Source organism: Falco biarmicus, chromosome 6, assembly GCF_023638135.1.
Source record: "Falco biarmicus isolate bFalBia1 chromosome 6, bFalBia1.pri, whole genome shotgun sequence".
NCBI classification, from domain to species: domain Eukaryota; kingdom Metazoa; phylum Chordata; class Aves; order Falconiformes; family Falconidae; genus Falco; species Falco biarmicus.
In genome coordinates, this window is record NC_079293.1 from 66260210 (window position 1) to 66280585 (window position 20376).

The following is a 20376-nucleotide window of genomic DNA, read 5'->3' on the forward strand; positions in this document are numbered from 1 at the left end:
ACAGCTGCTCCCTCCCTGCACGACAGAAGGGGACCCGCGGCGGGCCCCAAGAGAGGGCAATCGGCGGGCAGCCCCGCACCACACCCCGCGCAGCCCCGCTGCCCCCGGGCGGAGCGGGGCCGAGCCCCCCGGCCGGCGCCCGCCCAGCGGACGGCCCCGCGGAGCCAGCGCGCAGAGCGGCGGCGACACGCCTCCCGCGCCCGCCGGGGCTTGTAGTTCGACTGGCGAGCGGCTGCGCCGGGCCTGGCGAGCGGGCCGGCCCCTCAGGACTACAGCGCCCAGCGTGCCTTGCCCGCGGGCGGCGGGCGCATCCGTCGCGGCCGCGGCGGCGTGGGTGCGGGTTGCCGGGCAGTCAGCTGGCTGCGGCGCGATAAGACGGCGGGCGGCGCGGGGTGGCGGCGCTCGGTGCTCGCTCGCGGCCTGCTGCGCTCCGGGGGGAAGGCGCCCGCTCCGCCATGGCCGAGACGATCGCGGACACCCGGCGGCTGATCAGCAAGCCGCAGAACCTGAACGACGCCTACGGGCCGCCCAGCAACTTCCTGGAGATCGACGTGGGCAACCCGCAGACGGTGGGGGTGGGCCGCGGCCGCTTCACCACCTACGAGATCCGCGTCAAGGTGAGGGCTCGGCCCGGCGGCGGGGCGCGCTGGAGCCGGCCCCGGCCCCGCTCGCTGCGGGCCGCCCCTGCCCTGGCGCGGCGGGAGGCCGGGGGCGCCCCGCGGGGTACGCGCCTGCCCCTTCCGCGGCGGGGGCAGATAGGCGGCGGGGGCGGGCGGGCGCGGAGCCCCTGTGTGGGCGCTGGGCTCCGCCGCGGGCTCCGGCCGGCCCTTACGTAACCGGGAGGGGTGTCCCCGCCGCCGGGCCGCGGCTGGCCATGCGGGGCTGCCGCCGTCGTGCCCTTCGGGGCCCGTTCCGCAGCGGTGCGGCGCGTAGCGCCGCGGGGGTAGGGCACGGCCGGGCAGGAGCGGGAGCAGGCCCCGGCTCCGGCGGGCAGCTGGAGCCGATAGTGACGCTCTGGTGGTAGCGAAGTCGACTCGTCTGGGCTGAGTTAAGCAAAGGGCAAACGCTCGCTGGGCACGGCTGCGCGCAGCTGCCGCTCGGCTGAAGTGCTGCTGTGCAGGGAGCCATGGCTCGCCGGCCTCTTGGTAAAGAGAAGAGGGCAAGCCCTCAGCTGTCTGAGATTTAGTAGTATGGGTGGATCTGCCCTGAGGAGGAGGTCAGGCTCAGCGTTCCAGCAGCCTCAAAAACCCGTGGGGAACGTGTAGGTCAGTCCAGTGGGCACATGTGCTGGGTCAAAGCTGGCTGAAGGGGTGAGGTGCAGGTATGTGGGGGAGGGCTTCCTGGTTTGTTCTGTACCTGAAATGTAAATGGACTGCCTGATAAACAGGGCTGTTTCCTCACTGCCTGCTATCAAATAGTTTTTCTTAGTAGTACTAGACCCCTTCCTGGCTGGAAGGGCTGTGTTCACCGACTTGCCCTAAAGGCTAGTAGTCCTGAGCTTGAGAAAAGCTACATGAAGCCACTACTGTGTTCCCCGGTCTTTCTAGTTTCATAAGCAGGGCCTGGAGGGGTGAATGGAAAAATGCAATATCTGCAGCGTGGCACTTGCCTGTGGCTGGTAGGGACTTGAGGCAGGGACCCTTTAAGTCTATACTGCCAGGGATAAGTTGGGCTGAGAAAGATGACCTCTTACAATTTTTTAGCTTTTTGTAGCTTGTGGTTGAGTTTACTACCTTGTGTAGCTTTACTCCATCACAGCTGATTGAACCTGGTCAGTTATTACAGGTGGTAATAGAGGGGGAAGAAGCCTCATTGACTCCCTGCACACATTTTCTGCCATATGAGTTCTTCTTTTGCTGAACACCACAGAGTGCACATTCTTTCATGACAGGGAAGGCCTCAGGTGAGGGCTGCTGCCTTGGTCGCTAAAATTCTTCAGGCAAGACTTAAAACCCTGTGTGGATTTTCTGGTATTAAAGGTCTAAGTTCTCAGCTTAGTATAACTTAAGTTAAAAAAGCAAAATCAGCTGAGATCTAAAGCTACTAGGGAGGATACTTTAATTCTGATGCTTCCAAGTTGTTGTGTCCAGTAGCTATCCTCATGTTTCAGGACATGTCCATAGGGTAGGAAGAATAAACTATATCAGTTGCAGCTTGTGTTTTGGCCTTTGTAGGAGGACAAACTAGAACTTGCTGACTTGTGTTGCATTACACTGCCCTTGTCAAGACCCTAGCTGTCCACTTGGCAGAAAGGTCTAACTACCTTGCTGATAAGTATTTGTGCCTTAAGTTCCTGATGACTCTTCTTTCTGTGAGACTGAGCATTTGGAATTGCTGGATGCAGGCAAGATGATACAAAAGGGACTTAGCCATGATATGGTCTTGAGAATGAGACCAGATTTGCTGGGATTAAAAAAATACTATTTTTTAAAAATTCCCAACTGAAGTTTTTCAGCAGAAAGGAAAGCAGGTTTTGAGACAGGTTACTCTTAGCTCATGCACTATTTGGGGTAGAAAATTCTGGATTCCTGTTGTAATGGAGACCTAGAAGTGACTTGAACAAACATACATTGTGACAGTACTGGGACCTTTATTCTTATTCCCAGTCTGACTGCTATATAAACATTGTCTCCTCCATCTTCCTTACATGCATATATGCATGCCTGTATACAGGGCTGTCTCTTATATGATACATGATCATTCCCTTTCCAGTTGGGCACTACTGTACACATACTGCATCCATGCTATGTACATTCATAGCTATCATGAACTGTAAAATTGAGTTTTATATCTCTGTATGCTGGAAGACTATAGAGCAGGTAATACAAGTCATGCAGAATTGTTTGCTGTCTAAACTTGTATCAATTAACTGCTTCTTAGCAGAAACGGACCATGTTGCTAATACGCAAGTTTCAGCATGGGAGAAGAGTTCAAACTTTGCTGTAGTATTGTATTTCTAAAAGTTAGACCTTGTACTACAAGCTGCTTGTTGAAGTGTGGCAGACAATAGCCACCAGCTAGCCTCTGTGGTTTTACAGCTGCTTGTTGTCACAGAAAGTAGTGGCTGTAGCTTCCCCCAACAGTGCTAGTAGTAGCAGCAGAACAAACCTCAGAAGCTGGAGTTACCTGTGTCACATCTGGAAAGCTATGTCTTCAACTAATGTTAACATTAAAACGTTAAGTGGTGCAGGTATGTATTGCTTAACTGTTGCCAAGTCCTGGTAGAAGCTATTGGACAGCCTCATGTTATGGCTGGAGATCATGTGAAGCCAGAAAATTGTCAGAGAGGACACTGAGATTCAAGTTTGTGTTGAAGCAATTAGACTTGTACCATTGCCATAGTGTTTACAAATTCAGTCCAAGGGTAATTCTGTCTTTATTGCTTTGTCTGAATCTCAAAGCTTAACTTTTTTTGGGGGGAAGACTGAGCTTGCCAGAAGACTCTTAAGCTGATGTCTGATAACTAGTACCTTGCAAAATATACTTGTGTGAAATACTGCAGAGTTCCCCCGAAGCTTTTATTGGCAAGTTTTCTACTGGTATTGCAGCTGAAGTATGTCTGTTTCTTGGAAAGCAACAAGTGGAACAACCTTATGCTTTAGTCCTTGTATTGCTGTACTCATCAAGTTCTGGTGGAAGCTGGAAAGCCTAATGGGGAACTCAAAAGTTCTGGGTAGAGTGCTCAGCAGTAAACTACTGGATAAGCAAGTTGGTTATATTTCAATACTTAAGAAAGTTCTTCATCATGTGTGTCTCTGTGCAGACTAGTAGGGTGGCTGTGCATTGTTCTAAGTGCATGGCACTTCAACAAGCTGTTAAGCTCATGAGTGCTGCAGCTAGAACATATATAGCACTTCCAGCAGGGCAGCTTACTTCAGATGGTCAGTTGGCCAAGGTATTGACTTTCTGAGCTTGAACTTGCACTAAAAAATGTTTTGTTCTTGGCAAACTGGACAAGGTTATGACAAAGCTTTCCACTATAACAACCACTATAAGGCACACAATGCTGTGGTATGCTACTACAGTGCAGCTTGGCAATGAAAGTCAAATTTCTTCAGTAATGGTAAATGATAAAAAAATGCCATCCTGCAGTGCTAAAATGGCAAATTTGGGTGGGTCATGTACAGGGTACTTGAGAATTTGCTTTTCAGCAGCAGCATTAGGCTGTGAGTTTGTACCATTCTGAGGTATCCTTTGTGTGAAGGCTTAGGGTGAGCTAAAAAGGAGAACAATGCAGGAGGGTATAAAGCCCCAAGTGCTTTTTCTAGTGAAATAGAACTTGACAAAGTAGTCATTGTATCTAAAGATACAAGACGATCACAGTATGGTAACTGTGCAATGGTTAAAACTAACATAATCAACTAGACTGTCAGCTAAAGTAATACAACAAACTGCTTTGCTGCCCTTACCTCTTGAGGAAGAATGTGAACCAACAGTTAAGCTCTCAGTGTAAATACTCTTGCATGCCATATGCTGTTTCTGATGAGTCTTTACTAGCTGTTCACTCAGGAGCTGCCACCAGAGGGGTGATGGCTCCCTTCTACTTGTTAAACCTTTTCAGGGTGGGCTTGTGCATGTCAACACTTTTCAACAAGAGCATGTTACTATTTATGGTGTGTAAGCCAGTCCTCCCTCTAAATTCCAGCAAGCAAACGTAGAACAAGTGACAGTTGTCCTACAGCGTATCTGCAATCCTCAATCCAGTTCCAGATATCATCTGACTTTTACTGTAGTTGAGACAGATTTCCTGGTAAGTGGGTCAACAGGAACATCTTTGCTCAGATTCTGTGCAACAGCTTCAGTTGCTAAATCCTTTAAGGAGACAAGTCATAAGCTTTACAAGCTAACTCCAATCCCAGCAACTGGTGACGCACTTCAGAGCCATACACCCACTGTAAAAGCAGTGCCATAGGAGATAAGCACATTGGTTAGAGTACTGTCAACAAAGCATGTGGGTGTCCAGGAACTTGCTATGTTTGGGAAGATATCGCTTTATTCACACTATTACATCTATTTCTGTATTGGCTTCTGTGCTGCCCACTTTAATTGGGTTTGTCACCTAGACTAAAAGGCTAAATTATCTGTTCATGGTTAGTGAGAAATTGCAGGAAAGTCATTAATAGTCAAACTGACAGAACTAAAATAAAATACCCGTTACAGGAGCTACTAGTCCAAGTAGTTAAAGAGTTCTTTTTAGTCCAGCCAAAGTTAAACAAAAAGTCTGTCATCTTAGTTCTGTTATTTAATGTTGAATGGCCTGTTGCCTCTAGTCAGTATGATTAAACTCAGCATTAAGGCACACCATAGCTTCTCAAGGTTTGACAGCTCAGTGGGTTGTTTTGAGGTGTAGAAAGGTAATCCTTGCTGCTGTGTTTCCAGTTGTGAAATGTCACATGGGTGATGCTAGTGCTCTTTAAGGCAGCAGTCACCTTTCCTGTATTTTCTGCAGAAAGACTTATGTAGACCTGCAAAGGTACTTGACTGTGTAGGCCTAGTGTGGGGAAGGAAATGAGCACACAGGCTTTGAAGTGCCTCCAGTGTTAGAAATAGTATTGGTCCTAAAGGATCAGGCAAGTAAAGTATATTAAAGTACTAAACTTGTGCTGCTTTTGAAAGTCTGGTCTTATCTTAACCCATTTTTTTCCAAGACCTAGCTTGGATACAGCATTTGCATTTCAGCATATTTACACTATTCTGACTCAAGTGACTGATTTGAGTCTATTTTCTGTGATCAAATTGAGTCGGACAGTAAAACTGAAAGTATAATTTGCTCAAAAGCACTTGTCTTATGCCATGGCTTTGCGAAGTGGCACTCTTGAGCTGGTGAATGTGTCTTTGAAATGATCTGTCCTTGAATGGTACCAAATTTCCTGTCCTTCATGTGTTTTGCAGGGTTTGAAGTTGCAGACTTCTCCCACCATGGGAAGAATCAAAGCAGCTGGGACATGTAGTTAGCTTCAACATTGTTCAGTTTCATAGTCGTGAAGCTTGTGGTTGAGTAATGACTAAACACTGACTCAGTGTGGATGTGTTTAGGGATGCATAATCAGCACTAATGCTCTATTTTTCTACTACTGCAAATCTTGTGTCACACTAAGTCTGCTCTAACTGTAGTTAATTACTCTTTTAATATGCTTTTCTAGATACTGCTACCAGTTAGGTATTTTTAGACTCCTTCAAAGAACAAAAATGCACTGATTCTATTGACTTTGGCTCTCTGTTCTACAGCCCAGGTACTGCACCTTTCAAACATTAACTGTTCCATTGAGCAGTGATTCAGAAAAGGATAGCTGGAAGGCTAAGAACTTCCCAGGACACTGACTAGGGAGAAAGGGCTTGGACAAAAGAAACTTGCAAAGCAAGGAGAATAGATTTACAAGTCTACTGCATGTATTAGCTCTGAGCAGCTGATTTTTCTGTAGAGGTTTTTGATTAAACTAGGTTCAAGATCCTAGTCCAAAGGCACTAAACTAGTTTGATGTTGGTGTCTGTCACTGTGTAAATAAAATAACCAAATTTGAATAGTACTTCTTTATTAGTATATTATTTTAACTGGGGACTTGGACTCTTTTATTTCTGTGCATACAATGCAGGCCTTGATTGTCATGTATTAAGAGTGCACTCTAGTACAGTGCTGAACAGACCAAATCAAACGGAACAATGCCTAATCTTTGTAGGACAGATGGCTGTGATCCAGGTAGGCATGTGATGCCAGAGTGTTTTGATACATCTTTATTTTTAGATGGCTTGCCAGGAAAGTGTCAGCTTGAACTTTAGAGCAGTCAGGTCTACTGTTTTTCATCTGGGGAAGTAAATAATGCAATGTAGATTTATGAGCTTCTAACTGTAGGGAAAGTATTCAGAGTTTTTTTAGTTGGTAATGCAATGCCAGTTGTGCTACTGGAGGCTATTTTAGCAAGTACGTAGTCTGAAAGTCCTGTGAAGTTACAGCACTGATTGAAGGGTCTGAAGTTGTGGTTACTGCCGTAACTTTTTTGACAAGAGAAGGATGGAGAAGCCCTTACATTGTAAAATATTTGGGTTTATATCCTGATCACAAACTGAAGACGTCTGTGAACATACTCCTTCTGTGGCTGTTTCTTGAGAATCCAGCTCAAAGCTTCTGTCATGGGAGAATCTTCTGGGTCATATGACAGTATAGTTTGTGTTGGTCACAAAGCCAATCTTGAAAGTATAACTATAAGCTAGTGTATAGCAGCTTTACTCTAAAATCCAGAAGAAAATGAAACTAATCTGAAGTGGTTTAAAGCCACCACTATACCTGGAAATAAAGGTTCAGAGACTTTCTACGGGCTTAAGCTGCAGAACCTGCCAAGTGTTGTGGTATGCTACAAATTAACAAACAGGAGCTATCAGTGTTTTTGTAGCTGTTAGGTGGCTACTTAAGAATGCAAACAGTGCTGCTCCAATAAAAATGGAAATACAAAGAGATTTTTTTTGCTACTTGGTATACCTGCTTCTATATTGCTCATCTATTTTTGCATATTTGAAGTGTAGGGATACTGGACTGTCTCTAGCTTGCAAAGCACATTAAAACCAATAAAAAATAGCAATTGCAGCAGTTCACTGCAAATTTTTTTTAGTCCCCACTTGACTGTAGCTGGTAGATGTCAGCTAGTGATGCTAAAGCATCAACTTCAGGTGATCCCTTTTCAGTCCTTCTCAATAAGGGATGAATGGTAACATTACAGTAAACTAAATCAACTGTGTAAAAGTAGCAATCCCTTCCCTTTAAAAGGAATATTTGGTATTCCAAAGGAGGCTTTGGCTTTCCAACCCTGAAACAATTATCTAGAGTTACTGATTCTGTCTGGGTGTTGCAAAAGCTGTTGCCTGCATGTGTCCTCCTTTAAGTGGGCTCCTGCTTTTACCTCTGGCTTCTGAGCATGAAGCCTGAAGAATAAAGCATCGCTAAATCTGTTTTTCTAGACTTACCATGCTTTGAGCCTTTTGACTGTGGCATACCATAATTCAGCTGTTCATGATGTTGGTGGACTTGATCAGGTGATGGTAGATGCTGTTTGGCAAAACCCCAGGCACTCTATGCTTATTTTCCTAGAGAAACTCTGGACTGAAGGCACTGGGCTTGGCAAGGGTTAGCTCTTGTCTAAAGACCAATAGTCCTTGTTGTGTTGATGTTGGGATTTTGCTGCCTTAGTCCTTTAGATGGAAAACATCCTTGTTCTGTGTTGTGGTACTGTGGAGTGGGAAGCTTTATAGTTCTTGGTATAGCTTAAGTCAGCATTGTTTGAAACTTGGGTGTGTATGTATGGTCAGATTTTTCAGCGTTCTATTAACTTTAGACTTTTTGCATGTAGTGTACCCTCAGTAGACCTGGACACCAAGTGGATAAAAGGGGCGGTAGAACTCTTCTTTGATCAAAAGGAAACTTGGGAAAATAACAACCTCTTATCTGACCTTTTTGCAGTGGGGAAAGAGGTTTTCTTTCGGTAAAGTACACAGCAAAAATCTAAACTTCTAGCAACTGAAGTTTAGGGCATGTTTGCCTTCTTTCTTGCTTTTCATAATTGTAGGAAATGGGGAGGCAGCTGCTTATGTCAAGTCGGGAAGGAAACAAACCACTGGCAAAGTTTCTGCAATAACAGTGGACTGCTGGAGCCAGCTTCTTGTACTAAAGGACAGCAGGCTTTTGCATTAAGAAAACCATAATCATTTTTGTCCACCCTGAATGCTACGTACTGTAATACCCCAGAGCTCCCATTGGTGACTAAATGTAGCCCACAGGGTGTAGTCTCTTGACAAAGATTACAGCTTGTATGAAGAGACAGTAAGAAGCTCGAATTTAGCTTCTGAGAGTCAAGGCCACAAACTTCTATCAAAATTGAGCACTTTGAGTGCTGTATTTCACTCTATTTTAATGGAAATAGTTGTATCAAGGCTACCATAACCTGCTTAAAAATGTAACATCGAAGTGGGTGCTGTGGCAACAGTGGAGCTTTATTCTGAGTCTGTAAGGAGTGGGAGACATGGCAATGCAGTGCTGCTGCTGAGCGTTACATTGGCAGATAAGGAAATTAATCAAACTTACTTCAACAGCAACAGCTGTGGAGCTTCTGCAGTTGTGGGGTGGGCTGGGCTGCAGTGACATTCAGGGTTAGTCTTGTGGAGAGTCGGCATGCTCCTTGAAGGAACCCAAACGCTATTTGCATTCAATTTATGTCTGGAAACAAATATGTAGGAGCTGTTTGCAAGGTTTTTTCTACTCACTCTATAAATTAAACTTGTCTAGGTAACAGAAAACTTAAAATTACTTAGCATTATAAATTAATGTATTTCAAGTACCTCGTTTTCCTTCTGCATTCAAGGTAAGTTATGTACTAGAATGGCTGCATTGGTGAGCTGTGTATCTGAAGCTGAATGGGCAGTATTGACTGTTACTCAAACTACTTGTATTCTGCCTGTGGAAGTCTCCTCACTTGTATACATAAACAATTTTTGGACTTCTAATTGGGCGTAGTTCAGGGATTCGTTGTAGTAACAGCCAAAGGCTGTTTTCTGGTTATCCAAGCTACTGTCTTAAGATTGTCACTTGCTTCTGATATGAATTGGGAACCTCCTGAGCTTGGAGTTGGACTTGTAGTTTGGACACATTGTAATAACATAATGTAGCTGAAGAAACACGCTTACTGTGAATATGGGTTTTGCCCTGAAATCTGTTAGCAGGCAACCACTGCTTTCCATTAGGGAACACTAGATAAATTACTACAGAAACTCATTTGGTATATGAGTGGAGGAGCGCAGGAGTGACCTAAGGGTCTGGGTTTGTCATCTGCTGTTTAACTATGTAATTTAACTCTGCATCTGTTCTGACTATGTTTATTGTAGCGTACTCGCTTGGCTGTTAACTCATCCAGCAGAACAGACTGTTGATTTAACAGTAGTCAGAAAGCCTAAAGGCTGTCTGCATATAGTTGGTACAAAACCAGTGCTAGACAGAATCTGCCTGGTCTTAGCATCTTTCTATGCTTAGAATTTTGGGCTATGTGGGACTTGGGCAGAGCTGGTTTATTGTTCCTTCTGGAATAATGCTTTATCAGCAATTGTGACTGGTGACTTATGGTTGTCTAATGTCTTGGGTAATGCATAATCCTCTCAGGTTGAGGGCTTGCATTCAAACTGCTAAGAGCCATTATTTTGAACTAGGCAGTTGTTGGAAATGTTTTCGATAAGTGAGACTAATTATTGCACTGTAAAGAAATGATTGCTGCAATAATTATGCTGAACTTGTCAGAGGAATGAGCTGTGCTCCAGGGGCTATGCGAAAACTGGGTCGTGAGTTTCATGACATAGACTTCACAGATCAGCAGGCTAAAAAGCCAACACTAATGCTGGATGAGCATGGGGAGGAATGTTTCTAAAAATGAAACTAGTCTGACTTCAAGTTTTGTACCTTACTCTTACCTCTGTTCTAGCAGGCAAACAAAGCATTAACAGTGTTGAGGATAGCTACTGGCACCTCGGTGACTAAGCAAGGATAGCTCAACATAAACTGAAGCTGAGAATAACTTTTTTATATCTGGTATGATCTTGAAGTGACACTTCAATAGAAGTTTAAAGTTTCTGCTGACACCTTAGGCTTGTCTCCTTCTACCAAATTCTTGGCTAATGAGAACACATGCTTCAGCAGCTGTCTGGCTTGCTTAATGAAAACCATCTATCCATGGTAGTAGATGGAGGCAGTAGGACATGCAGAAACCCTTCTTACTGTAGGAAAAAAGTGGTCTGGTCAAACACTATAATAATCGTGAATGAGAAAGGCACACACAGTAACTTCAGATGTGAATACATCCAGAGTTAAAAATGGGGAACAAAGATGTAAATAGGTTAAGCAGTATGAAACGGGGCTCTCAAATTGCTTTTTTTAAATAGATCCTAACAGCTGCATATCTGAGTGCTACTCAGTCAATACTGATTTAACTTATTGTTCAGCTTGTTCATCAGTGACCTGGATGAAGGGACAGAGTGTACCCTCAGCAAGTTCACTGATGATACAAAACAAGGAGGAGTGGCTGACACCCCAGAAGGCAGCACTGCCATCCAGCCAGACCTGGCCAGGCTGGAGAGATGGGCGGAGAGGAACCCAATGAAGTTCAACCAAGGCATGTGTAGGGTCCTGCACCTGGGGAGGAATAAACCCTTGCACCAGTACAGGCTGGGGCTGACCTGCTGGAAGGCAGCTCTGTGGAGAAGGACCTGGGAGTTCTGGTGGACAGCAAGCTGCTCATGAGCCAGCACTGTGTCCTGGTGGCCGAGAAGGCCAGTGGGATTGTTCTGGGCTGCATTAGGAGGAGCATGGCCAGCAGGTGGGGGGAGGTGATCCTGCCCCTCTGCTCTGCCCTGGTGAGGCTGCACCTGGAGAGCTGTGTCCAGTTCTGGGCTCCCCAGTTCAAGAGAGGCAGAGAACTACTGGAGAGGGTCCAGCAAAGGGCTATGAAGATGGTGAGGGGACTGGAACGTCTCCCTTATGAGGAAAGGCTGGAAGAGCTGGGGCTGTTTAGCCTGGGGACAAGAAGACTGAGAGGGGATCTTACAAATGTCTACAAATATCTGAAGGGCAAGTGACAAGAGGATGGGGCCAGGCTCTTTTCAGTGGTGTCCAGGGACAGGATAAGGGGCAACAGGGAGGTTCCATCTGAATATGAGAAAGAATGTCTTTACTCTGAGGGCGACAGAGCCCTGGGACAGGCTGCCCAGAGAGGCTGTGGAGTCTCCTCTGGAGACATTCATATCCTGTCTGGCCATGATCCTGTGCAACCTGCTCTAGGAGAACCTGTCTTAGTAAGGGGTTGGAAGAGATGATCTCCAGAGGTCCCTTCCAGCCCTGACTGTTCTGTGATTCTGTGATTTCTAGAGAAAGAAGAACTACTGCAGTTTCTGGGTTTTAAGAAACATGAGGTTTAGAAGTTGATATCAACAGATAACTCTAATTTGTATCTAGGCCAAAGGTCAGGGGACGTGCACTTTCTTTTTAGCATATAGTTGTCAAGTTGACTTATATGCCACTTGATTTAATGGGAGCCTTCTAGCATACTCTTCTAGTTTTAATGTTTCCAGTGCTTATGATCAAAACTGGAGAAGACATTTCAACTCAGAGTAAACAAGTATTCTGTCCTTTTCTCTGACTTGTTGGCTGGGCTGGCATGTCAAGTTCAAAAGGGAATGTAGAAGGTAAAATGAGCTCAACTGGTACTTCTACCCCCACACTGTACCTGTAAGCCTGATATGATGTTTAGAGATTAACTTTATAGAGCTCGTGCCCAGAAGCATGAAAAGAGTTCCTGAAGACCTGGGAACTTGGTGGTTTTTAGCTGCTTTTGTTTAGTTCTAATCCTTCTTATAAGTAACTTGAGAGGAGAATGGAATATCTTTTGCAGGTGAGAGCCTATATGTTAAATACTGTAAAGCACTTTCTACCCGAGACACTGACAAGGAGTTGATGTTGTAATGTGGCAGGCTGAACTTGGTTAAAAAGCCAATAGCTGAAATCAGAGAAAAATAATCCAGTACTTAACTTCTGGGAATCTCCTTCATGCACTCTGGGGAACCTAGCTTTATTCACTCTTGAGTAGCACATTCTTATCAAGACAAGAGTGTTTATTTATAAAGCTTGACTTATGGCATAAGAGTCTTAAGTGCAATTTTGTTATTAGTCACTAGTACAATCAACAATGATTTACCTGGGAAGGAGAGCTTGAATACTTTTAGATGTTTAGCAATAAGAGATTTCATAACGAAATACTGTTCTGCACTTTATCACTTGTAAATCATGGCCTAAATAGCATCATGTGAAAGTACACAACTAACTTCTCAAGTACTTTTGAACTGTGGCAGCCAGAAACTTGTTATTGGCTGGCAATAATACAATGGCCCATAGTCATAGGCCTGCCTAGTACAGGAAGGGATCTTTGCAATCAAACCTGTTCTGAGCAGCCAAAAGTATCACTAAATAGCTTAAGCATAACATCCTACAGATGATAATATACAGGGGTATTTACTCAAACTGTGACCAGAAGCTGAGAGAGATGGCTTGCAACTTAAAATAAAACAACAAAAAATAACAGGCACTAGCTGAGTGCTTATGCCACCAGGAAAACTGTGGATAGCTGTAGTTCCAGTTGAACATCAGCTTCCTAGGGTATTCCTCAAGAGCCTTCTTTAAGGGTATATTAAGACTGATAGTGAATATGCAGTCTGACAATGGTAAGCTTTATTCTGTTACTGCTGGTTATGTATAGCAATTACAGACTTTTGGTCTTGCTTTTAGTAGGTCATAACTCCTACATACATTTTTGTAACACTCTAGCCAGTTTGCTGTCTCAATGACATTTAAGCTTCAGATTGTGGTCTTGGAGCTTTCTGTTTGGGGATGTCTTCAGGAGAGTGTTCTCTCAATTACTACTCTTAAAATAACATGTGCGTTGAATTACAGCAGTGAGATAACACTGTACCCCAAGAATGAACAGAGGGTAATATAGGCTCTTGCACAGGTTAGTGCAAAAGACATATATCAGGGTGCTCATGTATTTAACATGGTCTTGTGCAGCATTATAGTCTTGCTCCCATTTGATTTTTCTTTCAAGGCTATTAGAGTTGGGTGCTGACTCCTAGCCTCATTGAGGAAAGCTCTGCCTAATCACGCTCTACTTCGTTTAACTTTGTAGCAACAGTCTAATGTCATCGGCACTGAATGTTGTGTTCATCTCAGCCTTGTTGGCTTCTTTGGAGCTATACAAACCTGGCAGCTTGTACTATCACATCTTCAGCTTTATCTGGCCTGAATGGATGCACTGTAAGATCTACTGGTTTTGTTTTTAAAGATGTTGGAGGCCATGTTGTATCAGGTAGCAGGAAAGTACAGGAAGCTTGGTTAATGTCCTATGCTGTACCTGAAACGCTCCCTTGAGTGCAGTAGGAGGAGCCTATGTGGATTAAGAAGACTTCTTCTCTCCCCTGGCCTTCCAATTCTGTACTGGCACTGGGAATCCAGCTCTCAAGACAGTAAGAACAGAAGGCGCTTGTGCAGTCTTAGGAAGCATAAGGGGCCAGCAAATCTGCTATTCTCCTAGGTGGTATGGTGGCAAAATACCAGTGATTAGGATGCCATATATGTAGGTGGGGTCCACAGTTAAGCAGTTTGAGGCACAGCTTACTCATGTAGCTTATAGGGCTTTATCTCTATTCCTGTATCTTGAGTGTTTCTCCATAATGTTTTTGCTGAAGTGGCGCTAACTTGTAACTTGAGCTGAAGCAAGAAATAAGCTGTTTTCGAAACTTCTAACTTACCTAATCAATAGCTTATGTTCTTGTTTTCAGACAAATCTACCTATCTTCAAATTGAAAGAATCTACGGTCAGAAGAAGATACAGTGACTTTGAATGGCTAAGGAATGAACTAGAAAGAGAAAGCAAGGTGGGTAAAATGAAAGGCAAATATAAGTTTTCATAGACACACAATAGTGATGCTGAAGTGTTACCATTATTTTATAAAGCATATAGAGCAGATATTGTGGTTGAAAATATCCAAAACTAAACTGTTGTCAGTCTTTCAGTAAACTTGGTCATATCATAGAAGCTGTTTAATGGTTTTGAGTTAATTCAGAGTTAAACTACTTGAATTCAACTTACCTCTGTGGGCAGATACTGTTCTTCTCTGGCGATGTTTTATTACTTCACTGGGGATGTGATTGACGAATCCTGTAGGAGGAAGAGGTGGCACAGGAGGTGTATAAACTTGCTTACAGGCTGCACTTAAGGACACTTTCCTAAATCTTTCAGGTTGTGGTACCACCTCTACCAGGAAAAGCTCTTCTCCGTCAGCTCCCCTTCCGAGGAGATGATGGCATATTTGATGATGCCTTTATAGAGGAGAGGAAGCAGGCTCTTGAACAATTTATAAACAAGTAAGTGTTGGGTTTAGTTATCTAGAAACAAACCCTGGAACTCAGCTCTGGAAAACTGAACTAAAGCTGCTAAACATCTAACTATGGTAGCACCTCTACATACTATACATATAATTCACATATTCTTACAGTAGGACATACTAACAGTGCTCATTCAGTGTTTAGTTTGGATATTTTAATGCTTACCTGAACAGCTGAAATGAATGTTAGCAGTGGTGTTAATTTATGCAAATTACTACTAAAATTATAGCATTCAAAATAGTTCTACTTTTTCATTTCTGAAAAGGTATCCTCCACTGGGTAAACAATGGAGCTTACAGTAGGCTTTACAGCAGTTTACTTTGCAGATGCGAGATATTATCAGCTTGTATAATGATGCATATTTTCTCTAATTATCATGAGAGATGTAAAGATCTGAAGATGTAAAAACACTACCTGAGGTCCATACACATGCAGTTTGAAATAGACACTTTGAGTTTTGTCCCTGCTTTTCAAAGGATGAGCAGAAATTATAACAGTCCTATGATTCGTTCTACCATCTGACGCTACTAACTGCTGTCTGTATATTGACCTGAAGAGCTACTTTAATCTCTTTAGCCATGTGGATCCAAACAGCGGGTAAGAATTAACACTATCTGTTAACTGGCTCTTCTGGTCTCTAGAGACAACACTGTTCAGACCAACTGAATTTGGGACTGCTCCCTTCAAAAGTTCAAGCTTGTCAGTTCCACTAGCATTCTAATCTTGTTCAGCAGTAGTGCTGTTTAACAGGGATGTAGGATGCCTGTGACTTAACGCAGAATTTACAAGAATCTGCTTGTCAGTTCAGGCATGTGGCTTAGAGTTGCAAGTGACTAGTTTACTGAAACAATCTTGTGCAAATAAGCGGTATAAAATCTCCAAGTTTTTCTTAACATAGTTGCTTGTAGGCTCAATCTACAGGTATTTCTAATGGTTCTGAGCAGGTAAAATGCTGTAGACTGCTCTTTCCTCTGCTTAAAGATGAGTGGAATGAATTTGCAAGGCATCTAGTTTAGCATTTACACTACATGGAGGCAGATGCACTTACAGTAAGATGGACTGTGTTGGGATTTTTGAGCCTGTACAATCAAGGCAGTCATGACTGTAAAGTACAACTTTTATCCATGCAATCTCAGAAATCTACATTAGATGAGGAAGGTGTGCACTTACTGAAAGTTTTGTATGCAAAATCTAGCAGTATATGGGGGAAGAGGGCTGTTTATGTTCTGAAGCAGCTGATAGCAAAACACTCAACTGGAATCTCTGAAGAGCTCAGTATAGTTGACAGTAATGGAGTGGCCAGTTTACTGGTATCACTTGTTCAGATCTATAGCAAGTAATGCATTGATCTTGTGGAAGTGTGGAACTTCTTGGTCAATTTTTCCTCCTTTGAAACATAAAAGCAGACTGTTAATGTAGGTATTGATATGATGGAAGACTTGAGTACAGCTGGAACAAGGCTTCTCAGGCACAACTGCTAGCTATTCAACCTCATCAATTTATTCTAGTGGCATGACCAACTCATCAAGCAAACATTATTAATTAAAGTTTTGAACCATCTAGAAGCTTTAAAGTTTATACAGAGTACTCTGGGTACTAGTGATCTTGGACCTGAAGGTAATTTGCATAACACATTCATGTTACTGTGTTCTCAAAGCTGGTCTAGGCTTCTAGAACTAGAGGAGAGTCCCTCAGAAACAGTATCACTGCAACCAAAAAAATCTTGGTGTACCGATGTCGGTTCTTGATATCCAGGAGTGTTAAGATGGATGTTGTTGAGAAGCTTTGTCAAAGTCACAGCAGTGCAGCTTACTTGAGTCAGCTTTCTTGGGCCAGCTTGCTGGTACCACCATCAGTACTACCTAAATGACATTCACAGGGGTGGCTATGTTGCAGTGCTCTTGTCTGCCTGAACCTGACTTGGGGATATATGAAAGTTTTTGAAGTAGTAGCTGCTATGTGTAAGGTCACCTTAGTGAAGAATACTGAGGCAACACCAATGCAGAGTGGGGTATTCATGTGAAACAAAGAGCTGAATCATATCTAGTCTTGCAATTCAGCCACCAGTTTGCCAGCCTTCTTGAAAGAGAGAAGGAATATGTCACTGCCCCATCTTCTCCTGTATATCTTTCTCCTGAAGTTCAAGGCCAGCAACTTCAGTCTGATGGGGGTAAGAAACTCAAACTAGTTATTCTAGATTCTTCCTTGTTAACTAGTGCTTGAGACTGCTGCCCATTTACTAGAACCTGGCAAGATTGATAGGTTTTATTACTGTACTAGAAATAATCTGTCAATGCTGAATAGGAGAGTTCAACTTCCTCATTAAAGGACACTCTCAATGACACATGAGAAGTGACAAATGAATTGTTCTGTCATGAAATAAGCAACAATAGATACATTTGTAGAAGATGCATAAAAGCACTTAGAAGTGCTGAGCCACTGGAGCTGACTATGTGCTTAACTTAGTAACTTCCATTTAGGGTAGAAATGTTCTGACAGATATGGGGACCATAAGACTGACACAAGCTGTCCTAGCGAGGATGGGGGGGCTTTCTCAGCGGAAGAAGCCTGTCTTGATTGACTGACCTGGATGTAACTTTTTTTTTCAATCCAAACTGCTTTGGGTTTTCATATCCATAAGTGATCACTTTCCAGGGGTTCTGATTCTCTTAGATTTTTACCTACACAGAAGGCTGTGTGGTATTTTAAGGAACTAAATGCAATGCCTTGTGGTTTTTCTCCAAGCTTGGCGATGTCTTCTAAGTCAGTTTCAGCTCCTTTACTGTTAAAAGGATGGTGGCTACGTCTATATGTGGAACAAAACTAAATCTACAGTAGAGATGCAGATCTATTCTAGAGCAGACACGCTCTATCTCCTATCTTCGATATCTAAAGACATCTGTAATTAACAGAATAGCCAGTACCCTCTGGCTGTGCATCAGTGTTGCTCGTGTGCGCTAGGAATAGTGTCCATGGTAAGTCACTGCTCTAAAGAGTGTCAGAGCCTTCAGAAGAGCTTCACACCCCTGTTGGAGTAGGTCTGTAACTCTGCCTGGGTTAACTGCTACTGACTGAGCACTGAGGGATTCAGCAGCCTTTGGAAAGGTATCCCGTGTCAAAGACATGAAGACCTGTAAAAATCTACTTGGCTTGCTTCACTCTAGATTTCCTAACGCTAGGATGGGGTCTTGGATAGTTCTCTCAGTTGTAGGTGACAGATGATGGCATAACATGCTTCCAAATGATCAGAGGTAGCTCAGGGTTTCTATAGGCTAACTTCACGTGGGGGACAGCGACAGATCTTGCTGCTAGACATCATTGTAGTTGCCAGCAATGAACTGGAAGTGGGATCTATGCCTAAGTGCAGAACCATAGGTTGTTGGTATGAAATCTTGCTGTGCTGGCTAGCTGCAAGTAGACCCAACTTGTTAGCACTAATGCTTGTTTTTTCCTCTCCAGGGTTGCAGGCCACCCACTGGCACAGAACGAGCGCTGTCTTCACATGTTCTTGCAAGATGAAGTAATAGACAAAAACTACACACCATCCAAAATAAGACATACTTGAGTTCTGAAACATTGTTCTCAAACATTAGTGGTTCTTATGCTTGGTTTTAAGAGGTTGTAGTTTATGGTAGCATGCTGAGGATAAACGGGCACGAAGTCTCCACTAACATCAGTACACTGCTTGGTCTTTGCATATGCTTTATAGCATTAAAGAACTCACTTGCCTTCTAGCTAAATCCCTCTGAATCCTTGATTTAAGAGTATTATACTATGAGACTATCCACCCCTTGCAATGTCTCACAAACCTTTCCACTCTTATTTGCAATGACTTAATGTTTACTGACTTGGCCTTACTTGAACTTTCACAGTTGTAGTGTCACACGTTCACTTGTATTTGACTAAACTGTTATGCTGTTTCCGAGGTAGTCATCTGTCTGAACTTCTGTAGAAAGACTGCTTTATTTCTGATTCCTTGTGTGAGAAACACTTATGCAATTGTCTTCAAGCTTGTAAAACACTTTATACTGAAGTAATGAGGGAATTATCTTTATATTCTGTAAGAGGAAAAAATCAAATTTATATACTAAATAACTTGTCTAAAGTTTTGAAATAAAAGTGAAAATGCACTTCAAATGTTTTGTCACTCTTGACCTTGAGCATGGGGTATCTCATGCTTTCTGAGAAGCAGGGACTTGACTATACTAAGTGAACTGGTGTTTCAGCCTTGCTGTGATGCTCCTCTGCAATGTAGCCTTGTGTTACTAACAGCCAGCGCCAAATACCCTTAAATGCTGGCACTCGCTGCTCAAGTATTAAAGAGCATATAAAGGTATTGAAGGCTATTCCTGTGTTGCGGAGCCAAAGCTGGAACTCCATTTATGGTAGGCAGTCAACAGATCTGTGGCTTCTGTAAGTTTAGGAAGAGGGTACCTTTCTACTTGGCATGAGAAGCACCGATCCAGCTTCAAGTAACAAGTGAAAACTGTACCATCCTACAGAGAAAGGAATGTTGATATAACCCATTATTATAAATTCAGTCCTAGATTAAAGTAGCTCTGCTCTACAGCTACAGCTGGGGACATGAAATCATACAAGCCTGCTATGTGATTATAGGTCACTTCCTTGATCATTAAAGGAAAGGGAAGCTGTGGCATTGTGCTTGTATGACCACTGGTGAAATGCAGGTTGTTGATGCCTGAACGACAGTTCACAAGCAATACTGCTGGAGTTTTCGTTTCCTGCTCCCCCACCCCCTCACTAGATGCTTCTATGGCTGGAGAAGCTTCCTTAGTGCTTCCAAATGTGACATGGGAGTTACCTATCCGTATGCTCTTGAAAATGGATTTGAGAACACTAGTAGCAATCTGATCCAGTGTTGTGTGCTGTTTGGTAACAGTACAAGTTGGCTTAGACTTAGCTTGGCTGCTTTTTCCTTTGTATATACTTGCTACTGTCTAGAACATCCTGCACAGTTACTAGTTTTAATTAACTAAGACTATTAACCTCATTTATGGAAATTCGGATGTAAAAGATTGAACTGACAAAACAGGGGTAGCTGGCTGGATTACATGTAGTACTCCTGACTAGCTACACTGAATAGTTAGATGCTCAAATAGTTGCTCTTTCTCCTTCATACTTAGTAAAGACTGTGCTGAATCTCTCCAAGCTATATCCCAGTACAAACTGGATCTCCTGGCTTCTCCCAGTACAGACTGGGCCCTGTCCCAGTATAAAGTGGAACCCCTTTGGCCCACTCCCAGTGCAAACTGACAGGTGTAGGCCAAAGCACCTGAGCCTAAGGATGGCAGGGAGTGTGCTGATGTTTGATTTGGTGTTAAGTAGTCCTGTGCAGAGCAGAGAATTGGGCTCAATGATCCTTATGGGTCCTTTCCAAATCAAGATCATCTGTG

The 20376-nt window shown here is 43.5% G+C and overlaps 1 protein-coding gene across 2 annotated transcripts; it reads left to right on the forward strand.

Annotated features, from left to right (window-relative positions):
- Positions 1–297: 297 nt before the first annotated feature.
- On the forward strand, positions 298–19099 carry SNX3 (sorting nexin 3). 2 transcript variants are annotated; one of them, XM_056343710.1, is made up of 4 exons: positions 305–617; positions 14356–14451; positions 14817–14941; positions 18422–19099. In XM_056343710.1, the coding sequence occupies exons 1-4, from the start codon at positions 456–458 to the stop codon at positions 18525–18527; spliced, it is 489 nt and encodes a 162-aa protein (XP_056199685.1). In that variant the 5' UTR covers positions 305–455; the 3' UTR covers positions 18528–19099. The 2 variants fall into 2 exon arrangements, with proteins under 2 accessions (XP_056199686.1, XP_056199685.1); XM_056343711.1 differs by lacking the exon at positions 14817–14941 and having other exon boundaries at positions 298–617; positions 18422–18481.
- Positions 19100–20376: the final 1277 nt, after the last annotated feature.

Bases quoted from the DNA above. Each gene is read 5' to 3' on its own strand.
- SNX3 (XM_056343710.1), top strand. From the start codon at position 456: ATGGCCGAGACGATCGCGGACACCCGGCGGCTGATCAGCAAGCCGCAG. The intron at 618-14,355 runs GTGAGGGCTCGG...TCTTGTTTTCAG, and splicing joins CCTACGAGATCCGCGTCAAG to ACAAATCTACCTATCTTCAA. The intron at 14,452-14,816 runs GTGGGTAAAATG...TAAATCTTTCAG, and splicing joins AACTAGAAAGAGAAAGCAAG to GTTGTGGTACCACCTCTACC.